Genomic DNA, 18,325 nt, shown 5'->3' with positions numbered 1-18,325 from the left:
TACATTAGACTGCTGATTTATTGTGAATGAATGATATTGTTTTATGATGCATTATACTGCTGAGTTATAAGAAATACTGTTCGTAGAAAGTCATCGCCTTATTTGTCTGACTAGAAGAGAGCAGAACATACCGGAGAGGTTTTCTGCCCCATCTCAGCAGGAGCAGATAAACAGGGAGCCAAGGTCGTAGCTTAGGCGCCGTGTGAGAGAAAGAATGTGAATGTTTAGGCTTTTATGAATAGGTGGGGGCCACTAGAGGCTATAAGAGTTTGATCAATGCTCCACCATTTTGAGATCTCATGCTGTCTGCGTACGGTGTCCATCTCCCACGCGTTTACATTAAAATCATCGTTTGACTCAACCCGGCCGGACCAGTGTTGTTATTTTGGTTTTCCTCTTGTATCCATCCCCAATATTTGAATCCATAACAAGAGTGACCCAGCAGGTCAGTAAGTGAGGGGAGTGTTCCAGAACGGGCCTTCAGACAAACTGGTGAAGACACTGGTAAACAGGAGACACAGACGTTAACAGAGAGAGTGATAACTTTCATAGGACTAACATAAAGGAACCTGAGGAGGCAGACAACCTGGAGGAGACTGGGTGCTTGAGCTTGCCTTTAAGTAAAAGCTGATGAGGTGGAGGTTGTTATCATGGCATCCTCTCCTGGTCTGAATACACTATTATGCCAAATACATTTGCTTTGCCACAAGGAGCTCTATAAACTCTGTGTAGGCTCCTCTTCTGTGACAGTTTATTCTAATTTCTTTTACTGTAAATTTTATTTGTGTGCTGTTCAACAATGCCAGAGCTGACAGACAAAAGAAAAGAGAAGACATTATAAAAAAGAGGGGAAAAGGGAGAAAAAATAAGAATAAAAGTTAAAGCAAACATTCATCATGACCGGTCATCAAGCGCTGCATCTTTAACAAGGTGAAAGTGAGTGTGTGTTTGTCATGAAACATACTTGGTGAGAAGCCACACCAGCCCCATTGTCAAGAGTAAGAGGTCATATGGATGCATGTGTTGCACCCTGCTTTTAAGATTAGGCTTTCCTTTTTGATAAAGCACACAGAGCTGGATCAGGTGGTCCTGAATCCTCCCTTAGTTACACTGCAGCAGGTGCAGGCTGCTGTGTGCTTGCTGTGATGCACTGATTGTTTCTTCTTCAGTCACCTTTTTTCACTCATTATATGTTTATACACCTCCCTGCATTTAATCAATGGTTATTATTAGTCTCTGGCTCTTTTTGTGCTGGTTTCCTCCTCTCACCCCCAAACTGGTCATGGCAGATGACCGTCCCTCCCTGAGCCTGGTTCTGCTGGAGTTTCCTTTCTTCCCACCATCGCCCACACTTGCTGATTGTTCTGATTGTTCCGATTGTTGGGGTTTTCTCTGTGTTCTTTGTATTATTGTTGTATCTTTACTTTATAATATAAAGCACCTTTCAGCAGCTGTTGTTGTGATTTGGTGCTTCATAAATAAAATTGAATTGAATTGAATTTAAATTGAATGTGCTGTATGAAGTGCAAGGGATGAACATGACTGATGGTCAGAATGAGGCGGGGAAGGTCTGGGCTCAAACCCAAGGATGACATAAACATCTACTCTGCTCATCCTGGACTCAGAGAGTTTCACAGACTCCAAAAATAACAACCAACCAGTGCTGGACTATGGCATGTGTGGAGGTTGCCCACTAACTGCAAGTAGTAATGGTGGTCAGATGGTCATAAAGAGGATCAGCGTGCAACACCTGCAACCTCTGTGTGACCACTTTTGACTGCAAGGTAATTGCACAGGTTTTCTGGTGGGATGAAACCTGTCTCCAAACAACTAAGTCCCACTTGAACTGACTATAATCAATCTCACACAGATTGGCGACTCCCACAACTCCCACAACGCATGTCTTTGATAGAGGAGTAAATTGCTTGCAAACTGGCAATATTGTTATATAGAAGAAGGGCTCTGTCATTCTGCATTTAAATCACCATCTGCAGCAAGTTCAACGCACAATGCAAACCCACAAAAAACAAACAGAGAAGAAAAGAACAATAAAAACAACAAAAAACAATAAAAACCTGGATATTTTATTACTAACTTATAAATTATGTACTTACATATTTTGTTAATAGTTCACAACCAGCTATGAACTACTCCTTCCCACCATTATGAACATGAATAAATGATATTGATACATACACTAAATTATTTGCTCAAACACACTGTAGTAATAAGAGGTAATTGAATCCTCATAGAAAAGAGACATTGAAAGCTTATCATGTATGGTACTTAGCAAACAAGCAGTTTAAGATCGCTCCACAGCTACGACTTACAGATGTCTGCAGTAAGCTCTACTCTTCTGTACCATGAACTGTTGAATCTTTATAAAAACACTTTAATCTGCCAAAAACAAAAAACTGCAATACTGTATGCAGATGGTGGGTACAGAAAGTAAAGCATGAAGGTGTGTCAGCTGACAGAACTTGCTGTTAAGTGGCAACAATTTTTTTAGGGAAGTAAAATTTAATAAACTATAATGTTATAAGGGTAACGTGAGATCACATCTATGGGAGTAATGCCGAGAAGATGTGCTTGCAACAGGACAAAAGACCTGTAGGGTCAGTAGGTATACTGAACAAAACGTCTGCAAAAAACAAACAAACAATCAAAAAACGTGATTTACGCTTCACAAATAATAAATGTTCATTTTCAAACTGCAGTGCGTGAAATCTCAAGCGAAGCCATTAGTCAACCAGCTTTAAATCTGCCTCGTCACTGACGATATATTCAAATCCTAATGGAAAAAAATCCTATCCAGACCACTGCTGTGAGATATTCTGAGTACAAATGATTGTTAAAGTAATTCAAACAACTTGTAAGTACGTCGATTTGAAATCTGTTCCGAGGGCATTTTTTGCGTTGCATTTGTAAATACCAGAGTTCATGAGCACAGGGTTCTGTATGACCAGACTGCCCTCCTCTGTCATATGAATTCCTCCCTGTACTGTGTACCGGCTGTGGGGAGCCAGTGTGGTGCGCCCAGGTAATGTCCATGAAATGTCTGGCTTGGGAATACCAGTTGCGACACACTTTAACATGACGGGCGATCCCCTGTACGCTCTGGTGATGGAAGTCATTGTACTTGTGATTTGTGGAGGGAACACCATCACAGTGACTGGGTAGGATAGTGCTGACGACCCGAAAGAGTTGGAAGCTTTACAAATGTATGTTCCTTTGTCAAAGGTAGCCATCTGCCTGAGCTGGAGCGTACCATTGGGAAAGAAAGATATTCGGCCAATAGTTTGAGGTTTGTCCAAAACAACACCATTGGGCAGGATCCATGTGATTGATGCCTGCGGCCAGCCATCCACAGTGCAAGGCAAGTTCAGATTGAGGCCATAAGTGATCTTCATCCCACCTGGAAAAAGTCAAATTGTAACAGTAAGATAATCTCTTGCTAAAATGATAGACACAATAAATACAATGATACGGTAGAACTGAGATAACACAAACATGCGTTGACTCTTTGGCAGAACCTCTGAACACAAAAATTATACTTGGGTGCAGACCAAAACAACTAAAACCTTTAAGACCTGCGGTCCCCAACCTTTTTTGCGCCACGGACCGGTTTAATGTCAGACAATATTTTCATGGACCGGACTTTAAGATGCCGTGGATAAATAAAACAAAATAAATGATACGACCAAGACAAAAACTGTGGGATTTTGTAAATATAATAACTCTGCCCCTTAATACTCTCTGGTTGCTATGGTAACACGTAAATATTTCTTTCAAAATAAGACACAACTACAACACGGGAAAAGACCCAGGGAAACCGAGTTAACGATAAAAACCCTGAAAACCATAAATTGCACACCCGAGACTCTCGTGGCCCGGTACCAAACGACTCACGGCGCGGTACCGGTCCATGGCCCGGGGGTTGGGGACCGCTGGGGTCCCAGGTTCACCCAAGGGTTAAGAGGAAGTGCTCTTGGTCAAACAGACACATTTTGCAGTCGCTATTAAAAAGTGGGAAAATAATTAAAACTGGTCTTGGTCCAAAGACAGCGGGCATTACACAAATATATTTCTTTCTTTTTCACATATGAATGACACATAACAAAAGACATTTCTGTTTCATTAATTTTGGATAAAAAAACACAAACATACCTGTAGATCCTCTGATCACTGGCTTCCTCCCAGCTTCCAGGGCATAACGTTTCTCTGCTTGTCCTGCAACATTTTTTGCTAGGCACCGATACACTCCTTTATCAGCTGGAACTGGTCGAGAGATCCGCAGAGTTCCATTGCCTAAATAATGGGTGAACCGCTGGAGTCTAGCACCAGGCATCAACAATGTGCCATTGGGTAGTATCCATGAAAACTCTGGGTTTGGCTTGCCACGGGCAGAGCACTCAAGAATCAGTTCCCCTCCATCTGGCTTTATTGGTAAGATCTCAATATTGGGAACAGAAAAAGTAGGTTTCTCTGCTAATGATGCTACATCAAATTCAACCAAAAGTGAGGCTTCACCCATGTTGTTTTTTGCTAGACACATATACCTCCCTTCATCTGTTTTCCTTATCCCCCTCAGCTCCAAGGTACCATTTTGATGGACTTGAAAGCGACCTCCGAGGTAGGGTGCTGGGAGTGAGAGGCCATAAGGAGTAACCCACCAGACTCTTGGTTCGGGTTTTCCTTCCACTCTACAATGCAGATGTGCTGTTTGGTACGATACACCCAAAACCTTAGTGGTACTCCTCCCTTTCACACCATTGATAAAGGGTTCCTGGGGCTCAGCTTCAACTTTTATGTTCTTTACATCATCACCAGCTGAATTTCGTGCCAAACATGTGTATATTCCTTCACTAGACAGTGTCACTTTCTTTACGAGTAACATTCCACCATCCATAATCTGAAATTTGTCGGATGATGCTGGTATGACATCCTTTTGTGGTGAGATCCATGTGATTCTAGGTGTAGGTTCACCAGTTGCCTCACAACTCAGTTTGGCTGATTCTCCCAGTTTTATCGTCACTAGTGATTGTGACTTGAATCTAATTTTCGGAGCATTTGGTCCCACTTTGACGCTCACTTTTCTTTCATCTTTTCCCAGTTTGTTCTTGGCATAACAAGTGTAGTCACCCTCATCTTTTTTGCCCATCTGCTGGAGAAGTAAAGTTCCATTGCCAAACATAACATGTCGGCGGTTACGAAGGCCGCTATCATCTGACTGAAGGGCGTTGTTGATTATTGTTCCATCTGGAAGACTCCAGAAAACTTCTGGATCGGGTAGGCCAGTTGCCACACAGTCCACCTAGAATGAAGGTAGGGGAGAGGCAAGTATACCGATGAATCCAAACAGCTGATCTATACAACTGGGTATGAAGAATTATGTATTATGGAAGAATCATGGTTAAAAGAAACATGAAGTCTGCTGTTTGAGTCATCAACCCATCCTGACCCTGCTCAATAACAGCTTGATAATCTTTCCATTGGTTTTATAAGTAGAACTAAATCATATAAAGGAAAAACTAGCACATAGTAAAGTGAACTGTTAGGTCACATTGTGCCTCAAAAAACCAAAAATACCTCATGACATCGATTGATTGGTTGCTCTGCTATACAAAGATGTTTTAAGACCAACATGAAAGTTGGTCTTAATATACTTATTAGTATAGATTCTGCTATGAGAGAAATAATACATATAAATAATTATTCATAATTATGAATATAATCATGAATAATTATTAATAATTAAATATAAAATAGGGCTGCCCACACAGGAAGCAACTAGCAATGATAGGGTGAGCCCATAGAAAGTCAATGATGTTCACAAAGTTCACTAGCAACTTGAAGTTGTCAGTCCTGAGTTAAACATTTCTCAACCTTAAGGTGAGGATACTGGTGATTGGCATATTACAATGTGGAAAATATTTCAGGTATTATCTAGGTGTTTGCTAGTGACTAACAATTAGCTACAAAGCAATTTGCAATGCATCCTGTGTGAATGTCTCCTTAGACTTTTCCACCATAGAATTAATGTAACATTAGCTGATATTCATCTATATGTTGCTAACAATGATTTAGATGTAGATTTGCAGCGACTCTTCACACTTATGGGAGAAGAGGACTCAAAGCATAACAGAGCACCAGATGCCTTAACTTTAGGAATCAAGTGTTCAGGGTTCTTTCCAGGGCAAACGTCCTGAAATTACTGTTTTGTTTTGGGGGGGTTTTTGGAGGGGGGGGGGGGGGGGGGGGGGTTGTTTGTCTTTTTGCCTGTCCCGTTTGGCTCTTTTGCCATCAGAATTATTGTCTAAAGGCGAAGAAAGATACCCAATGGATTTACTTTTTGTTTGTTTTTGTTTTTTGCCCTTTATCCCCGTCCCTCTTCCCCACTGTTTTTCTTTCCCTCTTTCTTTCTCCCCTTTCTTTCCCCCAGTCAAATCTGTCCCGTATTTAGCAAGTGAAAATGAAATAAAATAAACAATAAAAAAAGTGAATCAAATAGACCATTACGGCAAGGCTGGGATGGTCCATTTGGTAAAGTAAATTACTGTTTTTCTTGAGACAATGGACTCAATGACTTGGCATATACTAGAGTTATCACACACAGATACATACCTGGAAGTTTTCCCCAAAAGTGACCCTGGTCTGTGCCATCCTCACATGTTCGATTTTCGGAGGGGTCATTAACACCTCAACCTAATAAAACAAATGCATAAAGTATGTTATTGTAAATAACAGCAAACCTTGGTTCATATTTCTTATCAGTCAGCTACATATTGGTGAAAGTTATGAAAATCCACTTTTAGTATTCATCACTGACACAACAGCTGCTTTAGCTTTACTCAGCCCACATTAAAAAAACAAAACAGTGAGGACAGACCTCACCTTTAATGGAAGGCACAGTGTTTTCGAACATTAATAGTTATCAACAAGGAAGCGATACTAATGAGCTTCCAAGGAGTTGGCAACAAAATGAACTGGCCCCATATTGCTCTGACTTGTTATTACCTGGAAAAGCTCCATGTCCTCTCCATTGGGTCGCTGGAAGACACACAGATAACTTCCACCATCCAGCTCAGTTAACTGAAGAATCCTTAGGGTCCCATTACGGAAAACTTTAATTGGTCTCTCTGGACTGGAGGCAGATGGGGGAGAGAAAAGGCACTGAGATTAAAGCAGTCTGGTTTAAAGGCAACCCAAACATTTTGAGTAATCTCTTTGTTAGTGTTGTACTGGTTCACAAAATGGGACATTTCAGTTACCTGTATCGATGATCCAGGATCGTTTTGGATGGTAGTTGCCAGATGGTCCCTCTCGTGGAGTCAGTAGACTCCGGACAATGGAGGTAAACAGCAGAACCATACATAGCTGAGACGGTGTGTTGACGGGATGGGGTAGCATGCCGGTGTGTTGGAGGAATGGGAAGAGGAGGAGGAGGTTGGCGAGAGAAGGTAGATGAATCTGCTCTCACATCCAGCTGGATCGTTCTTTTGGCAATTCCCACAGTGTTACTGGCCAAACACTCATACCTGTGAGAGACTGATCACAGCTTAGTGACATCTTTTAAACAACTCAGCTGTCACAGAAGAACATAAGAACAACCATATTGGAATTTACTCATAAATCTGTGCTGCTTGGAACGCACGATTTTTAAAACCTGCTAATGGTTGATCAATAATGTTATTTTAAACAATCCTGTATGGAACATAAATAAGAAAACTGCATGCCAATCCCTATGTCACGGGAATTTAAAACAATTTATATGACTTATGAAAATAGGTAGAGCCAAGATAGCTGCATTCATACATACAATTATTTAATTATTTTGAAACTGTCTAAAAGAAATGGCCATCTCTTACCTCCCACCATCAGATGGCAGAACATTCTTGATGAACAGTGTCCCATTTGGGAAGACAAACAGCCTGCGTCCCAGAAACTGTGAGGGTTTGACTTGGACACCTGCTGAGAGCGTCCACTTGAGAGCAGGTGGTGGTTCACCCTTCACAGAGCAGTGAAGATAGACACTTCTGCCTGGTTGGATAGAGATTTATTGGTTTAGAAGGGTTGTGATTCTATGAACGTTTCAGCCATGTCTTTAAAAACACTTTCAATGTAGATGACAATATTTTTTTGTTGTGTGAATTCAAATTACTGGAAAATCTCTGCTTCTGTATCATACCTGGAGCAATGATCACATTATCCAGTGCTTCTTCGCTTATGCTTGGAGGCAGAGCTGCTACGTGCAGATGATAAGTAATTGTATCTGCACCTGCTGCATTGCTTGCGATACATTTATAGTTCCCTTTGCTGGAAAAATTAGCAGAATGAATGTGAAGGGTCCCATTCTGAAGCAGAGACATTGGAGAGAGGATAGTGGAAAGAGTCCCGGCATCACGAACAAATGTTTTGTCTGGGAGAATCCAGGAAATCTGGGCTGGTGGTTTGCCAGAGGCCAGGCAGTCCAGAAACACATTTTTTCCTAAGTAGACTGATATCTCTGTGGACTTGGGTGGTTGAATCTTGGGTGCTTCCGTTTGGACAGCTAAGGTGATGACCATCCGATCTGATCCAAACCTGTTCTGGGCTGTGCAAAGGTACTGTCCTCGATCCTGAAGCTGGATGTTTTTAATAACAAAAGTTCCATTTTTGAAGACTTCAAAGCGGGTACCGTGCTTGGTGTTAGCTGGGATAGTGGCACCTGAGGAGAGACCAAACCATAAAGACTTCAAAGAATTTCTGCTAGTAGAAAAAAAATAAATGGCAGACCTATTTAATACCAGACCAGAGCTGAAAGTCGAGCATATGGTAAATTGTGCCTTACCTGTTGAGACTTTCGTCCAAGCAACATTGGGTTCAGGATTCCCGGTTGCTTTGCACGGCAGGAGGACATCACTCTCTGCCAGCACTGACACGCTTGCTGTGGTAACTGTGGTAATGCGAGGTTTAGCCCCACCACCACCTTCAAACATCCATCGGAAAGGAGGTGCAGCTGTAGGACGGTGGGAGCTAATTCGTCCTGCTATTAAATTAATCAAAGCATCAGTATTATCAGAATTAATTTCTAAACAACATATAATATAATATAATATAATATAATATAATATAATATAATATAATATAATATAATATAATATAATATAATATAATATAATATAGCTCTTTCAAATGACCATACCTCCAACAGGCCACCAACCTTCATGCAAAGCCCCAGCAGTGGTGTGATGGTAGGGAAGAGGAGTCGGCATGAAACCAGAAAATGATGATGATGATGAAGGCTTAGCGGAGTTTGCAGGCTGAAGGTTGCTTGTGTAAGAAGCAGTAGGCACTGCTGGTTTGGGGGTGTAAGGTCTATGTTGGGATGGAAGGTTGGGTTTAGGCAGTAAGGGGGGTGGAGTATTGTAGTAACTAGGGAGGGGTTTGGGTGTAACCATTCTCCCCAGCTGAGCAATGCGATCAAGCTGTGCCTGGAAAAAACCAAGCATGATCCTTTGTTTTAATGTCAACATTTTTCAAATAAACATAATTTCTATTACAAGAAAGAAGCCAAACTGAGCTCAGATACTGAAAAAGTTTTTCATGAAACTTTATCATCCCACATGTGTGCTATTGGACTCAATACGCATTCAACTTCTAAATGAAATTTCCATTTAGCTTTGTTTTCAGTTTAAAAAAGTCAAATCTCGGATTTCAGTAGTTAATGCTTTATTTAAGAGCTAGTGCTAACTGTCTGTGTCTGTGGTGAATTTATTCACACAGATTTTATTTCCAACGGCCTGTTTGCTGCAGAAGACATTAGATTAAGCAATAGGAAGCATGAACCATACTCCCAGCCTACAAGCCTACGAGCCATATGATCATTACCCTGGGCTTAAAGAAGCAAAAAGCTCTTCAGCTTTGGAGTTTGGATGATCAAAGAAAAACCTCCTTAGACTGGTCAACAAAGGTAATCTCTGTAGGGAACGAACATTTTTCTTGATGGTAGATTATTTTATCTTGTGTAATACAACATAATGATGTGAAAAAAGACAATATACCTGCAATACCTCACAAGTTTGCAACAGATAGAGCATGGTACCATTTTTTGGTCTTCTAAGACAGTTATGCTATTTTTGTGAGGTTGTCCAATATGAGCATGTCTCTGCCAGACATTTTCTTATGAGTATTTACGTACAAAATTAGACAAAACAAACCATGTGAACTCTATACCAGCCCCAAGCCCCCCATTATACCTGTCTGTATCTGTTCCTCAGCCTGGTTAGAAACAGTTGGTCTTTTGTTTGGGTCATGCCATCCACATGATGATTCTGACGATGATGCTGGGATAGGTGGGTGTTTGAGTAAGTCAGTCTGATATTCCCTGCTCCTGAAACAGTGGGTGTGGGTTTGACTGTTTCAGCTGTAATTTCTGGTCTGTTGGTGACAAATGCGCCATGAGCCCATGGGTGCGGGAGAGCTGCAGGGTGTGACCCTAGGATGAGAACCATGAATTGCAATAAGGCTTAAAATTACAGAAAATAACAGAAAACTAATATTGTTGTGTGTTCAACCCACACTTTTTAGAAAGGAAATTATAGCATGCTACTTTATTTACCTTGATTTTGATGAGGTAAAGATCTTTGTCCTGGCCAGGAAGGGTACAGGGGATAATGATGATGACGATGATGGTGTAAAGACCAGCTAGAGGTTGGAGGGACTCTGGGAGGCTGGAAATGCCTGCCTGGATTCACATTAGTGTGCCTTCCTGTGTTTCTGTCTTGGTTTCCATATGTAACCCTCTGGGTGGTAGTTTGTCCTCTTCCCTGGTTGGTTTGATGAAGCCAGGGGTGAAGGGGCTCCATTATGGGGAAATTGCTCATTTGAGGCTTTACAGTTGGTTTGTGTATCCATTTGTCTTCTCTTTGTGTGCCCTCATCTCTGGTTCCACCTTTTGCTGAATGTGATGTAAAGATGTTGGAGGATGAAGACTTTGCGTACATTAGTGTTTTCTTCTCTGGTGAAGGTCGAGTGTAAAATCTCGGTTGTGTTGTTGACCTCAAGATATCTCGTGTATTGTAGCTCTCTGTAACCAACTTTTCTGTGTCTTTCTTTCTCCCTTCTGTTTCTATTTGATATTTCTCTTGCTCCTCCAATGCTTTTAGAAGCAGGTTTTTATTGTTGATGCCATTTCCTTGAGTTTGTTTTGTCATCTCTACTTTATTTATCTCGGGTTTCTTTAAGTGTACAACATCCTTCGTCTTTTCTTCAACAGGCTGTAAAGCTGAATTATTTATTTTAGGAGTGACGATTGTCTTTGGATTAGGTAAATGGTTTCTACCTGGCAAATGACCTACGTGGGGATTAGTCTCCTTAACTGATGGAAAGGGGGTAATGCTAATTGCAAGCTGCTGAGCTGTAATAAGGATTTCACTATTTAAATCTTCCTTAGCATCCAAACTGTCACCAGTTTTGTAATTATATTCATCATAGTACTCATCTTCCTCTGTCTGATACTCAGCAGATAAGGTTTCATAGCTTTCCACTGTGGTTGGAACAGTTGTTGCAGTTGTAGTAGTTGTAGTAGTGGTAGTTGTAATGGGCGTTGTTGTCATTGGAGTGGTGGTTGTTGTTGGGGGAAGAGTTGTTTGGGGTTTGTTTGATGAATGGTAGAGGGGGTTAAGATGTGGGTGGATTCTTCTCACTGGGGGTTTTCTACGTCTGTAAGGGCGCCTTCTTCTGTTTGAACCAGCAGAAACAAAGTCAACGTTTCTTCCTCCCTCTCCTAAGTGCTTATTTTCTGACTGTTCGACTGGGTGACGAACTCCAGAAGGAACTGTAGTCCTGGGAGAAGCAGTCTGAAGAATCGGACTTTCTAATGTTTCAGAGTGTTTTTTCACATCCTCCTTCTGGCCTGTGTTTGAATGTACCTCAGGATTAAGTTTCGCATTGATAGGAAAATCTGTCTGAGGTGTAGTGGTGTGATGTAAGTTGTAAGCAGCAGTATTAACCATAGTGGCAACTGCAGTTGTAGGCTTGGCTGTACTTGGCTGGATGATTACCGTGCTTGGCTCCTCAAGTGTCTGCTCAGTGGGCAGAGCAGCACCTGGTTTCGCATTAGCTTTTGCCAGTATCTCTGCCCAACGATTTGGATCCAACTCCTTAATGGATTTATTAGGTTTTCTCTTTGAATCTTTCATTCGTATCCTTTTCGAAAAACCGTTAGGATTCCTTTGCCTCGATCCTACCTTCTCAGGGAGTTGTGTAGAAAAAGGACGCACAATTTCTTGAAAATCTCCCCCTGAGCCTTCTCGTTCTTCCAAAGCAACTGTCAAGATAGGATGCTCTTTCTCAGTTTGTACTTTAGTCTTTTCAGAAGCCTTTTCTCCCCTGACTTCCACTATGTGAGTCAGCATGTCAGCTCCATACAGATTGGAGGCCAAGCAGCTATATTCCCCTGCATCTTCTAGCGTCAGTCTTCTTACAACCAACGTCCCATTCTCCATCACTTCTGCTCTTCTTGTCTGTTGTGTGGGGAGAAGAACTTGATTTCTGGGTAGATACCATATAGTGTGACTGGGATGAGCCGAGGTCACCTCACAAGGAAGAGAGAAAGTGTTCCCTCTCTCAACTGTAATTTTCTCACCATTGAAAGCTGTTGGACTCAGTGAGCGCTCTTTGATGGTTAGTCTCAAGGGCATCAAGTCCACACCGGCTTTAGTTCTGACAATACAGTGGTAGACACCGGAGTCAGACAGTGTGGCATTCAAAATCACAAGCTGCCCATTTTCAGAAATGTGTATTTTATCAGTTACATCCTCCACAACGGACAAATCTGGAAGCATCCACTCCATTTTCACCTGTGGATCAGATGCAATGACACTGCACTCTAAGTTAACCTTTGATCCTTCAAGAGCAGTCTGAACGCGTCCTGCTGTCCCTCTGCGAATTAGTGCCCAGGAAGACGCAAAGTCACTGTCATCTTCAGCCCTGTGGATGTTGATGTCCTTTGTAATTAAAGTAGTGAAATCCATCACCAGTTTCTTGGTCGTTGTCTGCTTTCTATTAAGCCTCAAAGTGACTCTGGGTTGAAGCAGCCATGAGGGTTCTGCTACCAAATACCCTTTTAGTTCTGTGAAATATGGAGAGTTCTCATTCACAGCTTGTGTGTACTGATAGGTTACTCCACTTGCATTTCCCCTCTGATGACCTCTCTCCAAAATTGCAGGGCTTTCGTAGTAATACGCAACCAGTTGCCACAGATTTTGCAATTTCTCTCGATCAATCTCGCATTCAATAGCAGTCACCAGTGATACATTGACAGATAAGTCCCTAGGTGAACGTGGATTTGCCGCCCACGTCATAGGTGAACTGTCTCCAGGATGGCGAACATCACATGCCACATGAGCACTGTTTCCATGGCTATCTGAGAGAACAATGGTCAAATGACCTAAAGGTTTTTCAAAGTCCCGAGTGTATGGAGTGTCAGGCTCTGCTTCTGATTCAGCCCACACTGGATTGTCCCACTTTTTGAGAGGGGAACGAAGAGCCGGTCGTTCACATGTAAGCTTGTCTGGAGTTAACCCGAGAAAAAGGGTCCCATTCAGGTGCTGAGGTGAGGAACACTGTGGGCATATGTCTTTGGATCCACGTTCCTTCTTACACTTTATTACTCCTGGAAGGATGTGAGGGGAAAAAGTTTGGAGGGAAAAGTAAGGCATTGAGGTAAAATAAGGGAAAATATAAGAGATGATAGGAAAACAAGGTGAAATAGTGAAATTACAATGAATTAGAGAAAGTGCATGTACCATAAAAAATATTTAATGATAATATGTTTCCAGGCTTTCAAAGTGCTCATGTGATGAAATAGGGCTAGGGTTATGCTTTCATACCTTCATGTGTGGAGCTCCATTCCATCAACCAGTGGAGCTGACAGTTGCAGGTCCAAGGATTACCATGTAACGAGAGGAGCTCAAGTCTGGGAGCTGTCTGCAGAGCTCCGGCAGGTAACTGCTCCAACAGATTGTCTGATAGATGTAAGTGTCTGAGACAAAAACATTTACACGGTGTCTTTGTTAAAGGGTCTTCAGAGTGATGGGGACTGGAAAGATTGTTGAGTACATTGCACATATTGAAAGGAAACACATGTATTACATTACCTGTGTATCCAATCCTATCCTAGATCCACAATGCAAGAATTTTAGGAACTATCGAAACTCTTTAAACACTGTTTTCGGGGTCCTGTTTAGCTTCTGTTTGAAGGTTGCTACACTAAGAGAAATTTCTGAGCAACACATATGTGATTGGTCTGAGAGTAAGCATACATTAACTGAAACAATCATTTTGGGGGCTATTATCAGTTGCACTGGGAGCTAAAGGCCTCTAAAAAGTGTCTTCTTATATTCAACACATAAAAACACAGAAAATGTCACTTGTAATCAGACATTATGTTGCTTAAACTAAAACAGTACATCTCTCTGCCTACTTCAGGATTACGCAATCCAAAACACACGACAAAAACACAGCTCCAGTTTGTTAAGGCATGAGTCTGGGTTTGCTCTTACAACCATCAGCTGGCTAATATGGGACATTAGCATTTCTATTGGCGGCACCATGCAAACCAAAAAAGAAATAAATAAAAAAATAGGATGGCAGTCTCCTTACAATCAGGTGAAATCTGCTGTTGCCTGGTGATTTCATTGGATTTTTTGATATTTAGCAGCCAGTTTTCAGTAGCTGTGGTGACCAACATGTCTGACCGACCACTTTTAATGGAAGGTGACTGCACGGGTCATCTGTTAGAAGCGACCTAACTCAAGATTTCTGAACACCTAAATCCTTTTACAGTTAAATGAAAGCAGCTATGTCACTACTTCTGGAAGAATTTCAGTTTTAGATCAATATGGTTCCAGTTCCAGCCTTTGAATTCAAGTTGATGTAAATTTCTGCAAATGCAGATGGTCATTTGTTTTTATTTATTTATTTTAAAATTATATTTACATCTAATCACTATATTATCAGAAACAGACTGCATGGAATTACAAACTCAAGTCCATTACAGTACAAACTGATAGCAGACCGACTCCATTAATTTTCATTTCATTGCCATCTTGAGGCATCATGATGACAGCAGCTGACTTAAACTGGTTACAGACCCGGTCTTCATGGCAACCATTTAATAGGCAACAAGATAGCAAATTCATTACACATGGTTGTAATAATTTCCTTTGTGCTGTGGTGCCTTGTAGCATAAGTATGCAGTGCTCAAAGGAGAACCGCACAGAGTTTACGTTTGTTTGTCAGGTTCTTTGAGCCATTCTAGTTTCTAAATGAATGCCAGGGCACAAGGTTTCCTAGTATAGAGCTACACTGTGAACCATATTTTGAACGGCTTGGCTTACTTGCGTATATTTACTTCCAATCAAAATAATGTAAATAGATAATTAGGTACAAACTCAATAACCTCAAGTTAGTTTCAGATAAATTTCTCGATGTCTTACTTGAGTCCTGAGGTCCAAAAGTGTCCTAGTACTGACACTGTTATGAAGGTATGCGGGTGGACCTCTTTGAGAAGGTTCCCCTCCAGCTGCAGGAGTTTTAGGGAGGTCAGGCCAGAAAAGGAGTATGGCTCTATAAAGTCTATAAGGTTGTGGTCCAAATGGAGACGAATCAAACCGACAAGACCCTCGAACAAACCAGGATTTATTGACGTTAGCTTGTTGTAACTCAGCTTCAAGATCTGTAAAATAGTGAATGACAGAACTATGAAAAGACAGAAAGACATTTTCAAAGATAGCTGCAGTCTTTAGTTGGCCTGTGATGTTGCTACGGCACAAGAGTAATCAGGCAGTTGCAGTTGAGCCTCATTCCACCTGTCTAATGTGCAGTAATAAAGTCCAGAGTCTCTCATTTTTAATTCTGATGTAATTGCATGGATCACTGGTGTGTTTAAAAAGCTAATTTAGGCGTTGATCAGATCCATCTGGACCCAACAGGACTCATTGCAACTTTAGTCAAGCAATCAAAGAACAGCTAATTACTGGCTTATATGTGGTTTACACAGGAGAAGATTGAACTCTGTGCATACACTGTATGCCATTAGTGTTCGTTTCTTTTACACTTATCATTTCTTCATTGTAATCTGTGTTTCCATAAAAAACATTTAATGTCACTGGTAGAAAGAGAAAAACCATCTGATCTACAGAGTGTGATGCAGAAGTAAACTTGGCTGTTGAATGAAATTTCCACTTATGACCTAATCAAGTTTGAGTCCAGTGAGTTTTGACTTTTTATTTTGATAAAAGCAGCAGTTCCTTCTGTTTATACCAACTGTAATAAACAGGGTCAAGATATGAATGTGATGTATACAAAGAGACAAACTGTACCTGTAGTGATCTCAGGCTGTAAAAAGCTCCAGGATGAACCATGTTAATGTCGTTGCCATGCAACATGAGCATTTCTAGCTGCCGCAGTGACCTGAATTCAGACCCCTCCACCTCCGTCAGGCTGTTATATCTGTTAGAGAAAACAAACAGGACCAGGTACTGTTATGGCATAAGGCGAAGAAGGCAACAATATTCAGCAATCTATGTGTGTAAATGTGACCTTTCAGATAAAAGGAAAATGCTTGAAGGACTGACAAGTGGAAAGAATGAAGGGTGACAGAGAGTGTTCAGACAGACTTTGACCCACAATGGTTTTTTCCTCCTTAAAGCTTTCCTATTTTTAAATCAGAGGAAACGCATGTGCAGATTCAAGTGATTTATCTTCTTTACAAAGAAGATCTAAAACAGCACCAATGTGGAACAGGAAGTAGCCTAACATGTTCAGAAAGTAGGCACAGTTTTCTAAGATATTATTTCTATTATTTCTAACAGTTCCAGAGTAAAAAAAAAAAAAAGACAAAATGATCATGATATGTCAGCATTTCCAGTAACTGGTTATGAACTTTTCATATAGCTTTGCCATGCAAAACCACTCTGCAAACCTCCTCAAAACCTCTTCTGGCATCAACATCAACACAAAAACTGAGCTGGTGCTTCATGGCTCCTTTAAGTGTAGCGTGTATGTGGCCATGCACTTTTGTCCATACATTCATTCATGTCAACATTTATCAGAAACAGCTACATCCTCAGCCCCACATCGACTATACGAGTCTCAAGTATGTTAGACTACTTGGTGTTTAGAAGTCAGCCTCCATCTCCTTACAGCTTTAAATCCCCATGTGCTACAGCAGTCCCCTGTGCTGTAGGCGGTCCATTTACTGAACAGTTCCTTTGAAAGACAGTGGAAACCCGCAGTTTTCTTTTGAATTCAAACTGCATGTCTCTAAACCTACACTAAAGGAAACAGGCCCAAGAGTCTAAATAAAACACCCAAACATGTCTGGTGTGAACATTTAGAGTTAAAATCCCTCCACCCTATTTTCAGGGTGGTCCCGTCATCGGAAGTTTTAAATCTGTTTGTTCCCTAAAGGCTCGTGGTCCCCTTCCAAATGTATTGTCTGTGCAGTGTCCTGCCGAAATTCCCTTTGTTCCTAATACTATAGACGCCGCCGCCACACACAAAGTCATCAGGAGTCAATATGGAATCGTAAGCCTTCGCTCTCGCATCGTAGCCCTGAGTGTTTCTTGGCTTCACTTTGGAGAGCTGTAGCTGTAGGAACACTCATGTCCGATTTAGTCTGAGTGAACGTTAAACAAACGCTGCCATGCAAGCGTCCGAGTACATCTTATAATGTCTGACTGAGCCCGTGTAAGAAAAGCACAAGTCATTTGTCCTCTGAACTTTTACAATCAACAAGTGAAAGACATGTGGCCTCTATGCTCTACCCAGGCAGCTCCTAAAATGGTCTCTTAAACTAAATGGAGTTTATTTTCCAATGGGACAGTTTGCATCTTTGTCCGATGGTGACAACAGTTCAGACAAATGACTGTAGACATTATTGTCAAGAGTTCAGGTGTAAGCATGGCTGCTGGTCGTACTAAGCTTCCTAGTGAAACATCAAACACGTAGTGGTTAAAGCCTTGATTAAACTACGAGTCCCCTAGGGTCCACTTTACTCTATGGAACATATATTTCATCATCAGACAGTAAACACCTGTGATGTAATCCAACGTGCACCGCCGTAGAAATGTAAGTACACATCAGTGCAGTCCAGAGCTGTTGAGATCAAGTCCACCTGGGCACAGGGACCTCGGGAGGAAAGGACTGTTGCAGAAACAACACACTCTTCACTAGCAGAGACAGTGCCAACGCTTTCAGGCAGAACGCACAACAATTTTTGGTCCGTTTGCTCCAGCTAGCGGTCAGCGCAGTGCATGCCGTTCCCTATGTGAAAGGG

The 18,325-nt window shown here is 41.5% G+C and overlaps 1 protein-coding gene across 1 annotated transcript in view; it reads right to left on the bottom strand.

The window, feature by feature from the left end:
- Positions 1–2,063: 2,063 nt before the first annotated feature.
- The window catches only part of si:ch211-159i8.4 (matrix-remodeling-associated protein 5), a 29,841-nt gene continuing 13,579 nt past the window's right edge, over positions 2,064–18,325 (bottom strand). The window contains exons 4-17 of the mRNA XM_004563144.4: positions 16,368–16,497; positions 15,483–15,721; positions 13,875–14,026; positions 10,601–13,657; positions 10,239–10,477; positions 9,185–9,473; positions 8,831–9,028; positions 8,189–8,707; positions 7,869–8,040; positions 7,272–7,538; positions 7,018–7,144; positions 6,625–6,705; positions 4,168–5,314; positions 2,064–3,415 (exon numbers count right to left, since the gene is read on the bottom strand). Coding sequence (XP_004563201.3) covers positions 2,862–3,415; positions 4,168–5,314; positions 6,625–6,705; positions 7,018–7,144; positions 7,272–7,538; positions 7,869–8,040; positions 8,189–8,707; positions 8,831–9,028; positions 9,185–9,473; positions 10,239–10,477; positions 10,601–13,657; positions 13,875–14,026; positions 15,483–15,721; positions 16,368–16,497 — 7,171 coding nt within the window. The 3' untranslated portion in view covers positions 2,064–2,861. The remainder of the gene's footprint in view (positions 3,416–4,167; positions 5,315–6,624; positions 6,706–7,017; positions 7,145–7,271; positions 7,539–7,868; positions 8,041–8,188; positions 8,708–8,830; positions 9,029–9,184; positions 9,474–10,238; positions 10,478–10,600; positions 13,658–13,874; positions 14,027–15,482; positions 15,722–16,367; positions 16,498–18,325) is intronic.

The sequence above is a fragment of the Maylandia zebra genome, linkage group LG2, assembly GCF_041146795.1.
Source record: "Maylandia zebra isolate NMK-2024a linkage group LG2, Mzebra_GT3a, whole genome shotgun sequence".
Taxonomy (NCBI): Eukaryota; Metazoa; Chordata; class Actinopteri; order Cichliformes; family Cichlidae; genus Maylandia; species Maylandia zebra.
Note: the sequence above shows the minus strand (reverse complement) of the source record. Positions and strands in the feature narration are given on the sequence as shown.